Source organism: Centrocercus urophasianus, unplaced genomic scaffold (genome assembly GCF_019232065.1).
Source record: "Centrocercus urophasianus isolate 14NV4802_14NV808 unplaced genomic scaffold, USGS_Curo_1.0 seq_15, whole genome shotgun sequence".
Lineage (NCBI taxonomy): Eukaryota > Metazoa > Chordata > Aves > Galliformes > Phasianidae > Centrocercus > Centrocercus urophasianus.
Genome location: NW_024884697.1, coordinates 1,118,093 through 1,136,222, shown reverse-complemented (window position 1 = coordinate 1,136,222; position 18,130 = coordinate 1,118,093). Strand labels below are relative to the sequence as shown.

Sequence of the window (18,130 nt, the reverse complement as noted above, 5' to 3'; positions counted from 1 at the left end):
TCATTCTTCACCCTCTAAGCGGAAACAGGTGTATGAGTCCTAAAAAAAAAGCCGTACCATCAACTCTGTAAATCCTGCTCCCTTCCAGAAAGAGAGGCTTGCTGCTGTGTGCTCAGAAGTGGGGGTTGCGAGATTTGTAGGCTTCGGTCCTGCAGATGGCTTAGACTCATAAAAACGTCCTTAAAAAGGTACTGGCAAATCTCAGCAACACGAGATTATACAGAGAACAAATTAATAACAAAGGGAAGAGACTGTGGATTTTAACCTTCCCCGGTTTTTAATACCCTAAGTGGGAAATCATTTATTTGTGTGCACACAAAATCCCAACAAAGGATGCTTAACGTATTAAAACAAGAGGCTTTAGTCCTTGAAAGGGAACGGGGAGCCAGATGCACCGTGTGGAGCACAATGTGCCAACTGCGCCGCGAAACGTCAGCGCTCGCCGGCTCCGAACGGCTCAGGAAACTGCAGCCAGCAGCAAGAACTGCCCTTAATGAGTGCATCCATCAATTTTCAGGGGACTTGCTTGATTACCAGGACACAGAAGTAGGGAGCGTGCCAATTTAGCTGTTGGCCACTGATGCATGAAGGAAGAGTTTCACTTGCTCACTTTCATGAGAAGTCTATAAAATTACTTAGCGCGGCTGTGTAAGCAAATACAGAAAGCCCGCGGTGTGCTGAAACACAGGCATGTGCTTTCTCCTCCTAACACACCAACCTGATGCACCTGAAAAGGGCATTTGGATAAACAGGCATAGTTTGCCCACATCTGTTAGAAAGCTTATCCTACTACAACTGCTTTACCAAAAAACTTTTGTTATTTTAAGTACTAACTCATATCAAATAAAATTCCTATTTATAGAATCACAGAACCATACAATGGACTGGATTGTAAAGGACCACAGTGATCATTGAGTTTCAACCCCCCTGCTGTGTGCCGGGTCGCCAACCAGCAGCCCAGGCTGCCCAGAGCCACATCCAGCCTGGCCTTGAATGCCTCCAGGGATCCAGGGGCATCCACAACCTCCTTGGGCAGCCTGTTCCAGTGTGCCACCACCCTCTGTGAAAAATTTCCTCCTAATATCTAACCTACACCTCCATGCCTTAGTTTAAAACCATTCCCCTTTGTCCTATCACTATTCACCCTCGCAAACAGCCGTTCCCCCTCCTGTTCACATATTCCTTTCAAGTGCTGGCCATGATGAGGTCTCCCCAGAGCCTTCTCTTCTCCAAAGACTTTGTGCTTTCCCAAAATTAATGTTACGATTGCTTTCTCTATTACAGACTGTAAAGCATCTAACAGTGTGAAAAATCTGCGATGGGATGAGGAGAGCTTTAATGAATGTAGCCAGGATTTCCAAAAGGGAGACTGGGGAAAAAAGGATTAGGGCAAACACAGAAAAAATTGGCTTGAGCCTCTTAGCTAATGCCCTACCTACATTTTCAATAATGGATTAAAAAAAAAAAATAATATAACTCTCAGAAATGCACTCAATGCTTCAGAACTATCTGCAGCACAAATAAGCACATTTAAAGTCGACACTGCAGTTCAAACATTGCAATGAAAACAAGCACCCAGGCAAACAGACTCATGGTTCTGAGCTCACCACAGAAACACAGATATTATGCCAGAATCCCCTGCTCCCACCTTGCTCAGGATGAATCTGCATCCATCTAAAAAGCATGCAATTAATATTTCATCCAGCTCTGTTGAGCACTCTCATTCCTAATGGGCTCTATCGATCAAAGGGAGAAAGTTAAATATCTGTGTTGCTGCAGGGAAAACTGAAGTTGTCATTTATGAACCGATCATTTCGTAGGTAAATGTACTGGATAAAGGGTTTATAGAATTTTGATTCTGAAGCTTTTCAAACGAAATTCTCCTATGTATGTCCATGGGTTGGATGAAAGCTGAGAAAATGATAACTACTGGCCAAGGTCCTTCCACCAATCCAGTGAAGCAACAGGCAAATCTATCCAAAGGCAGAAATTCATGACTCATAGAGTTGCAATTATAATATTATATAATTATCATAGAATGGCTTGGGTTGGAAGGCACCTCAAAAATCATCTAGTTCTAACCCCCTTGTCATGGGCAGAGTTGCCAACCACTGTATTAGGCACCAGACCAGGTTGCCTGGGGCTCCATCCAACCTGGTCTAGAATGCCTACAGGGATGGGGTATCCACAGCCTCTCCGGGAAGCCTGTGCCAGCACCTCATCACCCCCTCGGAGAAGGATTTCCTCATGACATCTACTCTAAGTCTCCTCTCTTTTAGTTTAAAACCGTTCCCCCTTGTCCTATTACTATCAACTCATGCTAAACAATCGTTGTCCCCTCCTCCCTTCAAGGAGCCTTGAGACAAGTCCATTAGGCCCGAGTTCTGGCTGAAAGCGGCGAGCCAAGAAATTTGGTTTTACTCCTTTTGCATTCAAAAGGAACAGGATTTGGGATGTACTAAATAAATAATAGAGACAGAAAAGATTTGTAGTCTCTTTATCAACTTCTTTTCCCACCTTAAGCAGCTCTATGTGTTCTGAATTCAAACTGCCACAAAACCAGGTGGGGTGACAGCATCACCTCCACTCCACAAAACACCATTTACACTTCTTTCATTAAGAGCATTACTGTGCAATGCTATCGGCCAACAGCAATGCTTAACTCTATTTAAGCAACTAAATTCTGTGTCACCCTCTGTGTGCTGTGAACACAACTGCTGGAGCAGCCACAGCAAAGCAGCCTTGGGGCACTGAGGCTCCCAGAAAGCAGACAAAGCAGTGGAGCAGAAAGAAGGAACTCTGCCACTGCAAAAAGCGGAGTTAATGCTATTTAGCACTCCTAGCATAACTTACACCTATACTAGCCCTGTGCTAATCTGTGGGATGTTTTGGGTAACTCAGAACCATCGTCCCCAGCTGTGACTCATGGCACTGTTTCCAAACAGTGCTGTGCTGAGCTGTGCTTCTCTCACTGACTTTCTGAATAAGATACAAGTAAAGCTGTTGTGTTGGGTTTTTTTGGCTTGTTCTTGCTTCTTCAGCCTGAGGACACTGCAACTGCTGACGTGACAAGGATGATCATATTATATTATACATAAATACTGAAATCGATAATTAGTTACACATAAACATACACAAAAGTAAGACAATTCTTTTACATAGTCAGGAAAAGGAATTTAAGAACATGATCAGCAACAGTATCACTACCAACACTAAACAACTGTTTCATAACAGTGCACTCCAATGCATGCTATGCTTGTGAGGGAAGAAATGAATTCAGGATGTTTCTATTCAGTCCTGTCTTTGTGGTTGGACTTGATGATGTTCGGTGACTTGATGATCTTTAAGGTCTTTTCCAACCTGAGCAATTCTATGATTCTTTGCTGAGCAAAGGAAGCTCAACTCAAAGGCAAAACTGAAGACTGTCCAAGGATTTCTACATAGAGTTCTATTTTCTATTATTGAGAAGTATTATGTAATACTTCGTAAATAATTTATACTCTGCACTTATAATCTCAGTTTTTAAAAGCAACAAATTCTAATTAAGGTAGCAGAAAAAGCTGTTTCTCAACATCAGATCTGCACAAGCAGAGGGAGCAGCACCAGCTATTTACATGGGTATCTAGGATGGATTTCTATGTTACAGTGATGTGAGTATCACATGGTAGTTACCAAAGATATTTGCATTAAGGAACCATCAATATTACTAATTTACAGATCGCACAGAAGACTCCATGAAAAATCACCATATGTGCCCTGAAATGACCTGACATTCTCTGCTTTCAGTCCAAAGGTGTCATTACAAACCTTATCTTCTCTCTGAACTGCACTATTTTTATTTATAGTGTCCATCACTGCTTTGTGAGACTGCCACTGTTACTCATTTAATGTGGCTTCATCACAAACCTCCTCACTTACGGTTTGCATTGTGAATTTTAGCTAAAACACAACTAAAAGGAATACTTTGTGTCATTACATATGACCACACAACATGACAGTGCTTTATTTTTTACCTTCAACAATCATTAGCAAACCAAGCTTCAAGACACAGAAGCCAGTAAGTAAAGGAAGGCATGATACTGATGTTTTGCCTAATACTCCTCATAGAATCATACAATGGCTTGGGTTGAAAAGGACCACAGTGATCATCTAGTTTCAACACCCCCTGCTATGTGCAGGGTTGCCAACCTGACAGCCCCCTGCTATGTACAGGGTCACCAACCAGCAGACCAGGCTGCCCAGAGCCACATCCTGCCTGGCCTTGAATGCCTCCAGGGATCCAGGGGCATCCACAAACCTCCCTGGGCAGCTTGTTCCAGTGCGTCACCACCCTTTGAGATCCCCATGTCCCAATTCATTCCCCACACTGAACTATATTCAAGACCACTACAGCTTCCTGACTGGCCATAAGGCCTCACCTCCGTCAAAGATCAAATTATGGAAGCAACAGGAACAAGCCAGAACCATCAGAAATAGAATGATTTGCTTTGTAAAGAATTCTTAAAAGACTGCACCCGTGTGAAGCACCCTGAGCAAATCTCAAACCTTGCTGTGTATTACCAAACAAACCCCTACAGTTCCCTGGAGATATTTCCTCTGATGGCAGGGTTCATCATCAGATGTCTCACAGTGAGGGAATAAAACTATCAAAACTTGAAATTTAGGGTAAATACTCAAACATCCTTGTAGCTTGTGACGCAAAGAATTCTCTGTTTGCAGGGGATAATTTCATCTAGCAGCCTACCTATGTAAACATATCTAAACACTGCACTGCAAAGCACGAGAGCCAGTTTTGGCCGTGTTGCAGAGACAGGAATGTAGAAGTGACGCTGAAGTGACACCAGGACAAAGTTCCCTCATCTACTCCATTTCCATTAGGGAGTGTATAAACAGGAGGGGGAACAACTGTTTACAGGGGTGGATAGTGATAGGACAAGGGGGAATGGTTTTAAACTGTGACAGGGGAGATTTAGGTCGGATATTAGGAGCAAGTTTTTCACCTAGAGAGCAGTGGTGCATTGGAGAGGTTGCCCAAGGATGTGGATGCCCCTGGATCCCTGGAGGCATTCAAAGCCAGGCTGGATGTGGCTCTGGGCAGCCTGGTCTGCTGGTTGGTGACCCTGTACATAGCAGGGGGCTTGGAACTGGATGATCATTGTGGTCCTTTTCAATCCAGGCCATTCTATGATTCATTTCAGGGACATAGCCTGGTGGGCATTGTGAAGATGGGTTGACTGTTGGACTGGATGGTCCAACTTTTTCCAACCTCAGTGATTCTATGAATCTGTGTGATTCATGCTTTGCTTTGCACAACCACCACCAGGGCAGTGCAAATCCAAACAAACAGCCAAGGAATGTGGTTTTGCCACATTTTTGCAGCCAGAAGCAACTTCATGCTAGCTAACAAAGAGCAGGATGGGGATGGCTAAACATTTTGAACAAGCATTAGTGCATTGCTATGAAGTGTAATCTACCATAAGGAATCAAAAAACACAGGAAATAAAGGAGAAATATTTATTTTAGGCAGGATTTGTGCTCTCTGCTTACTCTTTTCCTAAATGAGTAATCAAGACGTTACTTGGCTCTAAACACATGGGCTCTAAACACATGGGGGAATAAAATGTCACCACTGCAGCTGCCAAATTTCCCGCTTCCAGCCCTTCAAATTAAGGAAAAAAAAATGAATATGAATGTACAATTTGATTAGTGAAAAGTCCAAATCTTTGCCTAAAGCCTGGCTCTTCCTGTAACATCACATTCTTTTCTTCTTGTGTAAACTTCTCATTATAACAGAGACATCTTCATAATATAATAATTCTGGTTATAATGTAACTGCGGGTAACATAACTCCTGCATTAGAAAAGGCAGCATGCCCTAGTAATGTTGTTTTAATGTAATTTGTGTACTGCAGGAACTGACTGAAGCCGGTCATTTAGAATTTGATCAATGTGAATTAGTGTCTTAAAGAGATGAACCATTTGATAATTCAGAATTTGATCAATGTGTATCAGGACCCCACGGAGATAAAACATTTATCATGAACATTTGGAATATCAGTCTAATCCAGGCAGCGCTGCAGAAGGTAATAAACAGGCATCAATAAGGTCTGCAGACAAAGTACAGAAGAGCTGTCACTTCTCAGATACAAAACCTATATAGGATATTTGGATATTCCCCTGCAATGGACTGAACTATCCCTGAAGACTGATGAAGCCACAGCTGATGTAATTGCAAGGACTAAATGGAGGAAGGAAAGGAAAATCCAGGAAATATTCAAGTAATTAACCAGAACGCTTTGCTCTTGAAAGAGACACAGTTTAAATAGTTGTAGTAATACAAGTTATCTCAATAACAGCTCGTAACTCATTGCATTGCAGATGCTTAAAAAGGAGACTTTTGTAATAATTCCACAATTAGATCTATTAGTCTCTCACTTAGAACCTGAAATCACACTGACACGCAGCACACTGGTTTATGCATTAACAAAATTTAGCAGTTCAACCTTATTTAATTCTCCTTTTACAGCCAATTAAACAAGCTCTTTAAACACCCCTGCCTGAAACTCTGTCCACAATCCTCACATGCAATTAAACTGAACATGAGAAGTGCCTGGCGACGCCGAAAGAGCTCATCTTTAGGTCTCACTAAATCATTCATAATTTATCCATCAAGCTACACACAAAAGGCAGTGCTAAAATTACGTCTGCTGAATTTAAACCTTCAGTAAAAAAGACATGCCATTTAAAAGGATTTTACACAAGCAAGAATTTTAAATGGCACAGTAACACAGAGATTTTATGCCCTTCATCAAATCTATTCCAATTTATGTCCTTATTTCAAATTTCTTTTCTTTCTGATAACATTTTCCTTTTGTATGTAATGCAATGGATCAAAATCAGATGCACTCATCTGAAAGCTCCAAATAATTTTCAAGAAAAACTGGCTTGAAGTGCAAAGAAAGCACTGCAGTTTCAGTACTGGGACTGCAATGAAGACTGGTCAAATAGTTGATACCTACTGTGTTTAAGAAATGCTTGGATGCTGTATTGAGGGCCATGGATTAGTGGGAAATGCTGGTGATAGGTGGATGGTTGGACTGGATGATCCTGGAGGACTTTACCAACCTTGATGATTCTATCATTCTGCAGTACCTCTAGAACCTAGAAAATGAAGAACTGACCAATCTACTCAACTGATAGGAATCTCCAATTATCAAAGCCCTCTTTGTTAAATACTCTTTCCATTACGCAGATAGACTGAAGCATCCTTTAAAATGGCTTTCTTAAAATGTGTAGCTGTTGTTCGACACCGACTGGTCCCTTAGCCAGTTCTCTGTATGCAAAAGGAACCCAGAAGCATTTGATTTATTCAGGAAATTGATTATACACCAAGGAACAATAAACAGATTTTAAAAAGTTTCCTACCTCTGGCCATAAAAACATAAAGCTATCAACTACCATTTCAAATAACAATAACATCCCATTTTGAAATAGTACAAGGCAGGTTAGGCAATAATTAAGATTTAAAAACATGAAAGTAACAGAACATAACAAGGGAAGGAAAAATACCCCCCCTTGATGAGGCTCACACACAGATGAAAATAATGACAATGAATGACAACATACCAGGCTTCCCATCTGTAACAGAGAGACCTCCAAATTATATTAAAATCACACCAATGTCAATGGTCACTCTGTCCCTCTTAAGGGACGTACGAATTCAGTCCTCACTTATATAAACTCCGCATCATTAACCAGCACAAAGATTTCACATACACACTTGAGAATATTAGCAACTCCTCATATTAAAATGATTTTATCTTTCAGTTAAGAAGTTTCCATCACTATCAGCAGCTCAAAAAGAACCTTTTTCCCTCTTTCTCATCAAAGAGAGAAACAAAACAAAATCGAAAGCAAAACAAAAACCCTCCAAAAACCTAAAAACAGGAACAAAATAATTCCCTTTGCACAGCATTTCTTGGTTACTGCTGAGACTATAAGGTTGTATGAAGTTCTCTTTGTATCCTCATTGAAATGATAAATGGAACCTTCTACCTAATGGATGAACTAGCAAAAAGGGAAGAGTCCAAGGCTAAGGGTCAGAGTCACTTTGATACATCAATTACTGCATCTTCATTTAACCATCCTCAGGACTAATAAAATTTATTTAATTTGACCTTCACTGGTAGGGGCAAAGTGAAGTTGCTAATTTAAATCCTTTCATGTCATGCAAGCACAGGATGAATACTATTGTAATGCAAAGTTGGAATTACATTTTTGTTGTCCCAGTAGAGAAAAAAGTGTTAAAGAATATATTTTTAGGATACTTCTTATCAAATGCAGATTAATTAGGACATTACTAACTGTGCATCTAATTTCTATGCAGCTTATGGTTACTATGCACTGGCCTCCAAATTCTTCAAAATTCTCTCATCTGAACAACCAGCATTTTTTCCAACACAGACTGATAGGATCTGTGATAGCAGAAATGGGAGTTACGATTCATTTTAAAACGGATAAGAATTCATCTACTTGCCAAGCTCAAACACAAAGGTAGAAAAGACTTACTTGAACCGGGCTGACACTTCATCGGCAGCTTTCTGGTATTGCTCTGTGGTTACTTTGTAGAATTGGGCACTCTGTACAGTTAAAAAAAAAAAAAAAAAAAAAAGTTAATAATACAGTTTTCACATAACATCTGTTATATACATCTGAACACCTGGTAAGTAGCATTAATTTAGATATTTCACACATTTCAGCTGCTCAAAACCAAACCACCAACAAAAAGGAAACAAACATACAATGACAACCACCCAAGAGCCCTCATCTCTACTAAACTACAAAGCTCCGCAGACTTTCTTGTTAAGTGTGTCCTGTTGGCTCTGGAAGGTTCTGCGAAAGAGATGACTTTCAAGAAGGAAACTGACGAGACAGAGGGTACAATTCACACAGTTAAGCACTAGGAAATATTGCAACCTGTGAAGCTTCTCCACGAGGAAAAAAAATCAAAATATTGAATCCTTGCTTCTTTGTATGCGTCTCTTTGTGTTACTTACACATACATCCCCATCTAGTTTGCACACGATACCAATGTCAGGCTCCAAGGTTGAACAATAAATTAACCACAGCTTGACTCTTCCTTTTGCTCTTTGCCTTGACAATGCCTCTTGCAGAAATTTAGTTTAATTTCCCACATTTCCAAGTTCACTTCAACAGCTTCGTAGAATCATAGATTGGCTTCGGTTGGAAGGGTCCTCAAGGATCATGAAGGTCCAACCCCCCTGCCACATGCAGGGCCACCAACCTCCACATTTAATACCAGACCAGGCTGCCCAGGGCCACATCCAACCTGGCCTTGAACACCTCCAGGGATGGACAGGGCATCTACAACCTCTCTGGGCAGCTGTTCCAGCACCTCTCCACTCTCTTGGTAAAGAACCTCCCCCTGACATCCAACCTAAATCTTCCCTCCTTCAACTTCAAAGCATTTCCCCTTGTCCTGCTGTTATCTAGCCTTTCAAAGAGTTGACCCCTCTCCTGTTTGTAGGCTCCCTTTAGTTACTGAAAGGCTGCAATGAGGTCACCCTGCAGCCTTCTTTTCTCCAGGCTGAATAAGCCCAGCTCCCTCAGCCTGTCTTCATAGGGGAGGTGCTCCAGCCCTCTGGTAATTTATATGGCTCTCCTCTGGACCCTCACCAACAGCTCCTTGTATTTCTAGTATTGGGTGCCTCAGACCTGGATGCATTAGTGCAGATGGGGCCTCATGAGGGCAGCGTAGGGAGGGATAATCACCTCCCTGTCCCTGCTGGCCACAGATGCAACCAGGATACCATTTACTTTCTGAGCTGCAAGAGCACACTGCTGGCTCATGTTAAGTTTTTCATCCACCAGGTTCTCTTCTGCAGGGCTACTTGCAAGGACTGTTCCTTCCAGTCTGTATATATATATATGCCTGGGATTCCTCCGGACAAAGTGCAAAACTATGCACGTGCAAATGATCAATTTCCAAAATGCAGGTCAGACAAAATTGAGTCATCAAGCAGTAAAACTTTTCTATACAGGAAAATGGCCAAATTTCTCAGTGGGACATACAATATTCAAAGACAAATCACTATAATGTTGTGATGCTTCATGTCTGGATAATATATACCTGGTATTTTTAAAGAGATTTTTATAGTCCTAGCACAGTTGGACTTAAGATGTAATAGCAAAGGCACCTGGCTTCACAGTTGGAGGAATAATGAAAAGTTAAAGCAGTTCAAAAGTTCTCTGGAACATTATTTTTCCATGAATGGAGGAGCCAACAGGAGAAACAATGCTGTGGAGAAGCACGACGGTTTTTTTGGCATTTGCAAGATCCCCTTCTTAGCTTTGTAACTCTCGAGTCATCTGGCATCCCAGGAAGGCACGTTAACATGGCAACAAAACTCTTACAATTACACGCTGTGTGATTACTGAAAAAGCCTTTTTGAATCCTTATTTTAACAACCTACCTATTAATGCTACGGTTTAAGGTTATTCATTCCTTAACACGATTGTGCTTCTTTGGAGCATTTTAGCATACATGCATTGGAACAATACAGTCCTGGGAAGTGTCATTCCAGTTCTATTTTGGGTAAAGCGAGCGCTTTAAGTTATTTACTGAAGACACTGAAAAAGCAGTGTGCCTAAAACACTGCCAGAAAATAAGCAAAAAAAGCCCTTTAAGTGGAAAGATCACTCTTTTGCAAGTGCCGAAGATGACAGTCTCCTCAATCAGTAACTTAGCAAACACGTCCCGAATAAAATGTACCTGTGCCTAATTGGGTTATGAGAAACGCAGGGAAGAAAGCCCACTATGGTATAAATATCTGATGGAAACTACAACGCGTGCAGCGCTAGCTAGAAAAATAAAAACATTTTCCCTTTCCACTTGAGGAAATCACCTTCCAAGGTCCTTCCATGTGAATTATGAACTCGATACGTACAGAAATCACCGACAGTAACACCAACTCTGAACACGGCTACAATTGCATCGCCTGGCCAATATTTTACTGCAAATGATAACAAATCTTGATGCGTCTCCCATGGTCAAAGGGCACGCACGGATCACAAAGAGCACGGTGGTCTGCTGCAGCCCTGCTTCTGAGCTTCAGACTTAATCATTCATTTGTACTGAAATCAAGGCTTCCACGCATGCGACTCGGGGTCATTTATTTTTTCATAAATCACCGCTGGCCAGTAAGAAAATGAAAATGAAATCCTCCTCACACCAGTGACCCCCTCGCGTTTGGCAATCCCAGCTGCCCAATGACAGCCGGGTCCAGGTTCCTTGGACATAGATGCAATCAATAGGGATGTGATTAGACAGCAGGCTGACTGCGGGGCGAGTGCGGACAGGTCACCATTTGAGATGATGAATAGCTCTCTATCATCCTACAGTCCCCTACGACGCTAACATTTACTATAATCTTATTTGGGTTGCGATTTGTCTTTCTTTGGCCTGATCAATAAAGATGAACACAACAGTTGTAAGGATCGATTGCAATTTTTTATCATTTTCAAGCATGAAGGAGCGTTTTTGACACAAAAACAATATTTTGAGTGTACTTGTTCTACTTTTTAATTGCAGTTCAAGTGATCAGCTGAGCTGCTATATATGCCAAGAAGTTTCAATCCTACAGTAGACTCAAGCTATCAAGAAATGATTTGTTATCTTAGATAAAGTGTGCCGTGTTTCTTGGATAAGATCTTCCTTTGAAAGTCATTCAGTCTCTCTTTCAGAGAGATATTCTCTATAACCCAGAGAGGAAATACCATTTCAGAAGTCCTCTCTAATCCTCCAGATAAGAATGCAGTGAGCATTCCTCTAAACTCAGAAAACATGGTGATAAAACACAGCACTGCTAACACGGGTAATTTCCCCAGTCTCTGTATTTATGTTGTGTATGTGTAGTCCAAATATTCATGGACTGCTCAACACCAAGTGCAAGATAAAAACTGTGGTCCAATTCAGAGATTAGCAGCAGTGGCAGATTATCGGAGTGATTTTGGATTAGAATCATAGAATCACAGAATCATAGAATGGTCTGAGTTGGAAAAGACCACAATGATCATCCAGTTTCAACCTCCCTGCTGTGTGTAGAGTCACCAACCAGCAGCCCAGGCTGCCCAGAGCCACATCCAGCCTGGCCTTGAATGCCTCCAGGGATCCAGGGGCATCCACAGTCTCCTTGGGCAGCATGATCCAGTGTGTCACCACCCTCTGTGTGAAAAACTTGCTCCCAATATCTAACCTAAACCTCCCCAGTCTCAGTTTAAAACCATTCCCCCTTGTCCTATCACTGTCCACCCTCATAAACAGCTGTTTCCCCTCCTGTTCATATGTTCCCTTCAAATACTCGAAGGCCATGATGAGGTCTCCCCAGAGCCTTCTCTTCTCCAAGCTACATTCCACTTACATAGACAGATATCTAAAAAATATCTCTATAAATATGTTAAGAATATGTTAAAAATACGTCAGATGTTTAAGGTCATAAACGTGCCTTTGTTAAATATGTGGAATCTACCTATCTAGGTATTTCAAGGATTCACAGAATCACAGAATTGTAGGGGTTGGAAGGGACCTCCAGAGATCATCGAGTCCAACCCCCCTGCCAACACAGGTTCCCTACACCAGGTCGCACAGGTAGGCATCCAGGCAGGTCTTGAACATCTCCAGAGAAGGAGACTCCACCACCTCCCTGGGCAGCCCGTTCCATTCTCTTAACGATGCTACTAAAATGGTAGCAAACTATACAGCTGAACTCCTTTTGTCTTCGATTTGGGTCCTTTAGGAGATTATCAAACAATCTTTGCTTACAGAGTTATGCAGCATTTTCCTCTCATTTATACTTTTCTCCAAAGCTGTATAATAAAACCATGCCTTTCTGCAGACCTTTATGGTCTTATTTGTTGAAAAAAGTATGAAAGTGCAGGAATTATGTTATGAAGGAGGCGAGGAACTTCCAGAAGGGAACAAGAAATGTCAGGGTTATGGCAATTAATCATCCTCCCAGATTATGTGGAAGATGCTATTTCTGCATCTGTTATGGAGTTTTTACACAATGTGGGCTTGTTGCTTGACTTCAATATCAAAACAAAGTGGCAAATGTGGTTCTTGATGACTAAACTTCAGCTTGTTCAAAGAATCTAGTCTGATCACTGAGGATTCAGGCCAGCAGATCTCACACCTCACAGAATATGGAGAATAGCTTGAATTTCACTACCACTGCTGACAGAAAGAGGGGCTCAGAAAGTAGCTCAAAGTGGAGATTTAAGATTTAAGCTGCTGAAACAGGGGGTAATTAACCCCCAAACTAAGAATCCAAGTCATCCTTACCTTCCTCTTACAAGCACAAATAGAACCTGGGATAGTTTTGGTTCTAGCCACCGTGCATTTATTATGTGTAAAAAAAAAAAAGCTTTACCCTTAGGAATTAAGGAATTAAGACATTTATTTTCAGTTCTTTAATACTGTGGAAATGGTAACACAGAAGGGCCCACCTCAATTTTGTGCAGTTTGAATGCTCTGAAATAAATAATGGATGCCATGCACAGCAAGCACTGTGCGTATTGATTACATGGGATCATATGGGGGATTCATAGCAATTACATGAGCAGGTGTGGTTACACATTAGAGATCTGCATCAACTGCAGAAGCCCACTGCCTTTTATGCTGATTTTTCCAACTTGCAAGCAGATAAATACAATGTAGGGAACGTGGCTTTGCTGCTCTGCTTATCCGCCTGGGTTTGTACGGCCAAAGGTTCTTGCTATGATAACAAAAATCAGAGCCAGAGGAGGGAGAACACTGCTTTAACAAATGCATAAATGGATACTTTAATAGGAATATCAGTTGTGCTGCTTAACTCGAACAGGAAAAGTTTAGGCACAAAAAAAACAAACAAACAAAAAAAAACAACCCCAAAACATAAATGATCCAAACTGGGCACAGTTTTTTGCTTCTTGGCACAAAATCCTTAACCTTCAGGTCCAACGTAACACATCAGCATTTTTCAAAACAGTGTCACTTTGTGTTATTTGCTGTAACTTTGTGTTATTTACAGTGCAGGCAGTATGCAATTACAGGAGTTCTGTTGAAAAGCCTGCAAAAACTCACAGCAGTGACTAATGTTACATGTGACTGTAATCTAATTAGCCTGAATAGGACCACCACATGTTAAGTTACTTAAGCGTTTATGGCTCAAAGACTAAGCAGATAACACAGGATGCAACCAAATTAAAACGACTGATAATCAGCATTTGCTGTGCATCTCATTTAATATCCTTCTTTTAAAGGAAAGGTCTGGATTTTTGTAAAAGCTTTAGAAAAGTATGGGAACAGAGGGAGATGTAGGCTGGCATTATGGAAGAGAAGCCAAAGAAAAGAGGTCTGCAATTTAACTTTAAATCTATCCAATTTCCCCTGATAAATACACAGAGCCTTAGCAAGGATATTGGCACACTGTAGTTCAGGTGGAACAAAATATGCTCTGCAAAAAGAAGTATTCTCCTCATGTTTGCCCTCAAAAAAAAAAAAACAAAACTTCCCTGAACAAAAGTAGGAGCAGACACTCCTTAAAGAGCATATTGTGGAGGAATAGGAGGATGATTATTTAACTAGACGGCTCTGATTTCAAAAGTCTGTGTAAGGAAATAAAGTCCCATAGCTCTTGAGGAGGTCAGCTGTTTTGTCTGCATGCAGGACCTCAAAGCAGAAGTGCATCTTTTACTCTCGGCTGAAAATCTTCAGATTTCCAGGATGATCAAGTTCTGAAAGATCTCGTGTCATCCGAGCTGATAAAAGGTTCTCAAAAGAACCAAGAGAACTTGAGAGTCCTCATTTAATTTCACTAAAGATACATAACCTATATGCACTATTTTATAACAAACGTGTTGAAGCTGTTTTCACTGCAGATGTACCGTGACTTCTTTTTTTGCTACTGAAGTTTTCCTTTTAAGCCTCTTGGCTTGTGAAGCCCTGATCAAATTCAATATGAACATAACATTTATGCATTCTATCTAAGGTGGGTTTTTTTTTATTTTATTTTTAATTTAATAGTTTCGTAGTTAACAGTTTATTTGACAAAGGAAAAGTCGTGTGACTTCCACACAAAGGAGACAAATGTGGCCTTTGCTTCAAGTTAGTGCTGCGAAAGACAAAAATGAGCACAGCTTGACTTCAGAGCAGCTCAGCACCTGCTCCACCCACCAAAGGAATGAAGAGCTTGGGCTGTTTGGCACCTTTGAGAATCAGGGGAGAATTTTTTAATTTAAAGACTTCTTTTTCCTTGTCATCCTCCCCCACGGAAGGACTCAAAGCATCGGCAGGCAAAGATTACCATGCTTCTTAAATGGCAAATTGGAAAGTTTTCTCTGCTTCTTTTTAATCCATTGCTGCTGAAGCTGGGCTTTCTTTTATCCCATAATTGAACTTCTGGCCATTTCATCTCAGTATCCTTTATGAACTCATTTGTAGATAACATGAAGCATTTTGTTTTATTCATTCTGTTGACACACAGCCTGAGACCTATGTGGCCTTAAATGAAAAGATTTCCAAAGCCCTTAGGAAGAAACTGTTCTTAAACCTACAGTTGCTTCACAGATTTTTACCCAACCTCAAGGCAGCCACAGTCCCCACTCTGTTTCGGTGCCACAAAGTAGGGATCAGCAGCCAAGCACAGCCACAAGTGCCCAAAGTGAGACATCACAGCAAAGAAAACCCATAGAGAACAGTGGTTTGGGTAGCAGGAGGCACTGTGTAAGATGCATGATCACTAGATTATGCCCCACTGTTAGGCACATAAAGTTGACTATATGGATTACAAAGAAAAAGGCAAGAAATACTGCAGAAAGAAATGCCTTTACAACACGGTCATGCTTAATCTCCGAAGCTGCCAATAAAAGCAACAAATGTGCAAAAAAAGAGGAAGAACTGGGGGAGAGAGAATGACAGTAAGACAATAAGGCTGTCTATTGCAGTGCTAAACAGTGTGCATACATCTAAGTTCCAAATTATATTAACTTACTGCTTTATAAATATATGGCCATTTTTACTGCATCTTTATTTGAATTAAAAACCTCTATTTGTCTCTGAATTTATTTTAATCAACCAGGGAAAGCCAAGCATATAACAGCGTACAGATTCCCACATAATACTGCATCTTTATTCTACCTCAAATGCTATTAAAGTGATACATGAAGGAAGTAATTTCTCTTGAAATCTCATCAAACCAGGCCTTTGCTTCAATTTTTAAACAAGTTATTTTCATAGAAGTTATGAGCACTCTCATTCAGTCCAGCTGCACTATGCAGCCAACTGTTGCATTTTTCAGCTCTGGAGATGAAACAAGAAAGGTCCAACTCCCCATTTAGGGAAACTACCACATCTTATGCTTTCTGCTCTTGTTGGGCTTTTTAATGTGCTATTCTGAACCCATTTTGAATGAATAGGCTGAATGTGTTTGGTGCTGTTCTGCCTTCATCAGAAGACCTAACTGGATGGAGCAGGAAAGTTCTCGGTATCTGGTTACAGGGCTGAAAACATCAGTTATTCAGCTTTTGTGATAATCTACACAAAATGAACATAAGAGAATGGCTGCTCTCCAATGCGAACAAGTTTTCTAATTCTGAGCTCCAGCATAAAGATAACTTCCAGAGTTTTGGAGCTCCCAGAGAAACAGCCAAGAAATTCCTTGATGGGAGACCACAATCACGGCATGAGGATTCTCAGGACTGTTTAGAGACATTCACATAAACAAAAGAGATATGCACAAATCAGGGGACATGCCTGCATTGGGGGACATGCTTTCAAAGCAGAAAGTAATGATAACTGCAAGAAAGAGGAGAATTAGATGTGAGGTAGGGAGAGAGAAGACAAACTGTTGGAGAAACCCTGTAATTCAGAAAAGCTCAGGTAATGATCTGGGATTCTGAACTCACCCTGCAGAGGACATCCAAACAACAAGACCAAGACTTGTTTTCAGCAGTTTAGTTTAGCTTGCCTGGAGGTAAGTATGCTCTATGTTAGCTGAAACTCGAGTGCTAATTCCCTCTCCTCTGCCCTTTACTGTCACGGCTTTGTAGAACCACTATGGTCATCTCCTCTTAAAGAAACTGGCTCTGGACCACAGTGCTCCACTAACAGATTGCATGTCTGAATTACTAGAGACTGCAGGTGGACACCAACACCACCAAACAACTGTTTCTACAGAGGGATTACAAGTGAAACAGGTACCTAAAATAGTGCTGAGGATGCCAGAGACAGAACTGCAACCTACCCAAAGGAAAGAAAACATGGCATCTTGGCAAATGTTCTGCCAGCAGACAATTCACTTCCCAACATGATTTCCTCTATTTCATTACATGTGTTTGTCAAAGACTATACATTCTGTTTGAAAAAGAGTATCCAAATGGTGTACAAGATCTATTTCATTTCCCAGCAGAAAATCGGCAAAATAGCTTTTTCTCCAACCCTTTCTTTTGAATTTCCAATCCTGTTTTTCAGGCACCACTAATACCTTTAGCTGCAATTATTAATGCCTCTAAAGTTTTTTCCAAGATATGCTGCACTTCACGTTTCTGCCCTAGTAGAGCATTGATCTCTAATTTGTTAACACTCAGAACTGCCAAAGAAAATGAAAACCTTTGTGGAAAGGACAAATCTATTCAAAATTCTTACAGCTATTCAGCCAAGCATCTAATCTGCATGTAATTGTAGTACAGTCTTTAATACAAATGTTCTCAATCTTAGAGATGCATGTGTAAATGCACAACTATATTTACATCTCCTGCTGATGACAAGATGCCTAATCTAAATCATTCTTATTTACAACTTTTCTTCTTAGTCTCACTCCTTTCACTCTCACACATTATAAATTACATTCTCCCTAAGGGTATCCATTGGTTACTATTTTTCCACAACCAAAAGCAGACTTTCCACCCACCTCCATCCCCAAAATGCAAGAAACACAGAATGGCTGAAGTGGGAAGGGACCTCTGGGTCCATGTGCTCCAACCACACGTTGCCCAAGGAGGCTGTGAATGCTCCACCCCTGGAGGCATTCAAGGCCAGGCTGGATGTGGCTCTGGGCAGCCTGGTCTGGTGGCTG

The 18,130-nt window shown here is 41.0% G+C and overlaps 1 protein-coding gene across 2 annotated transcripts in view; it reads right to left on the bottom strand.

Annotated features, from left to right (window-relative positions):
* Positions 1-18,130, bottom strand: part of CHCHD3 (coiled-coil-helix-coiled-coil-helix domain containing 3) — a 157,118-nt gene that overhangs the window by 23,152 nt on the left and 115,836 nt on the right. For both annotated transcript variants that reach the window (XM_042815928.1, XM_042815929.1), the window contains exon 6: positions 8,568-8,638. In XM_042815928.1, coding sequence (XP_042671862.1) covers positions 8,568-8,638 — 71 coding nt within the window. The remainder of the gene's footprint in view (positions 1-8,567; positions 8,639-18,130) is intronic.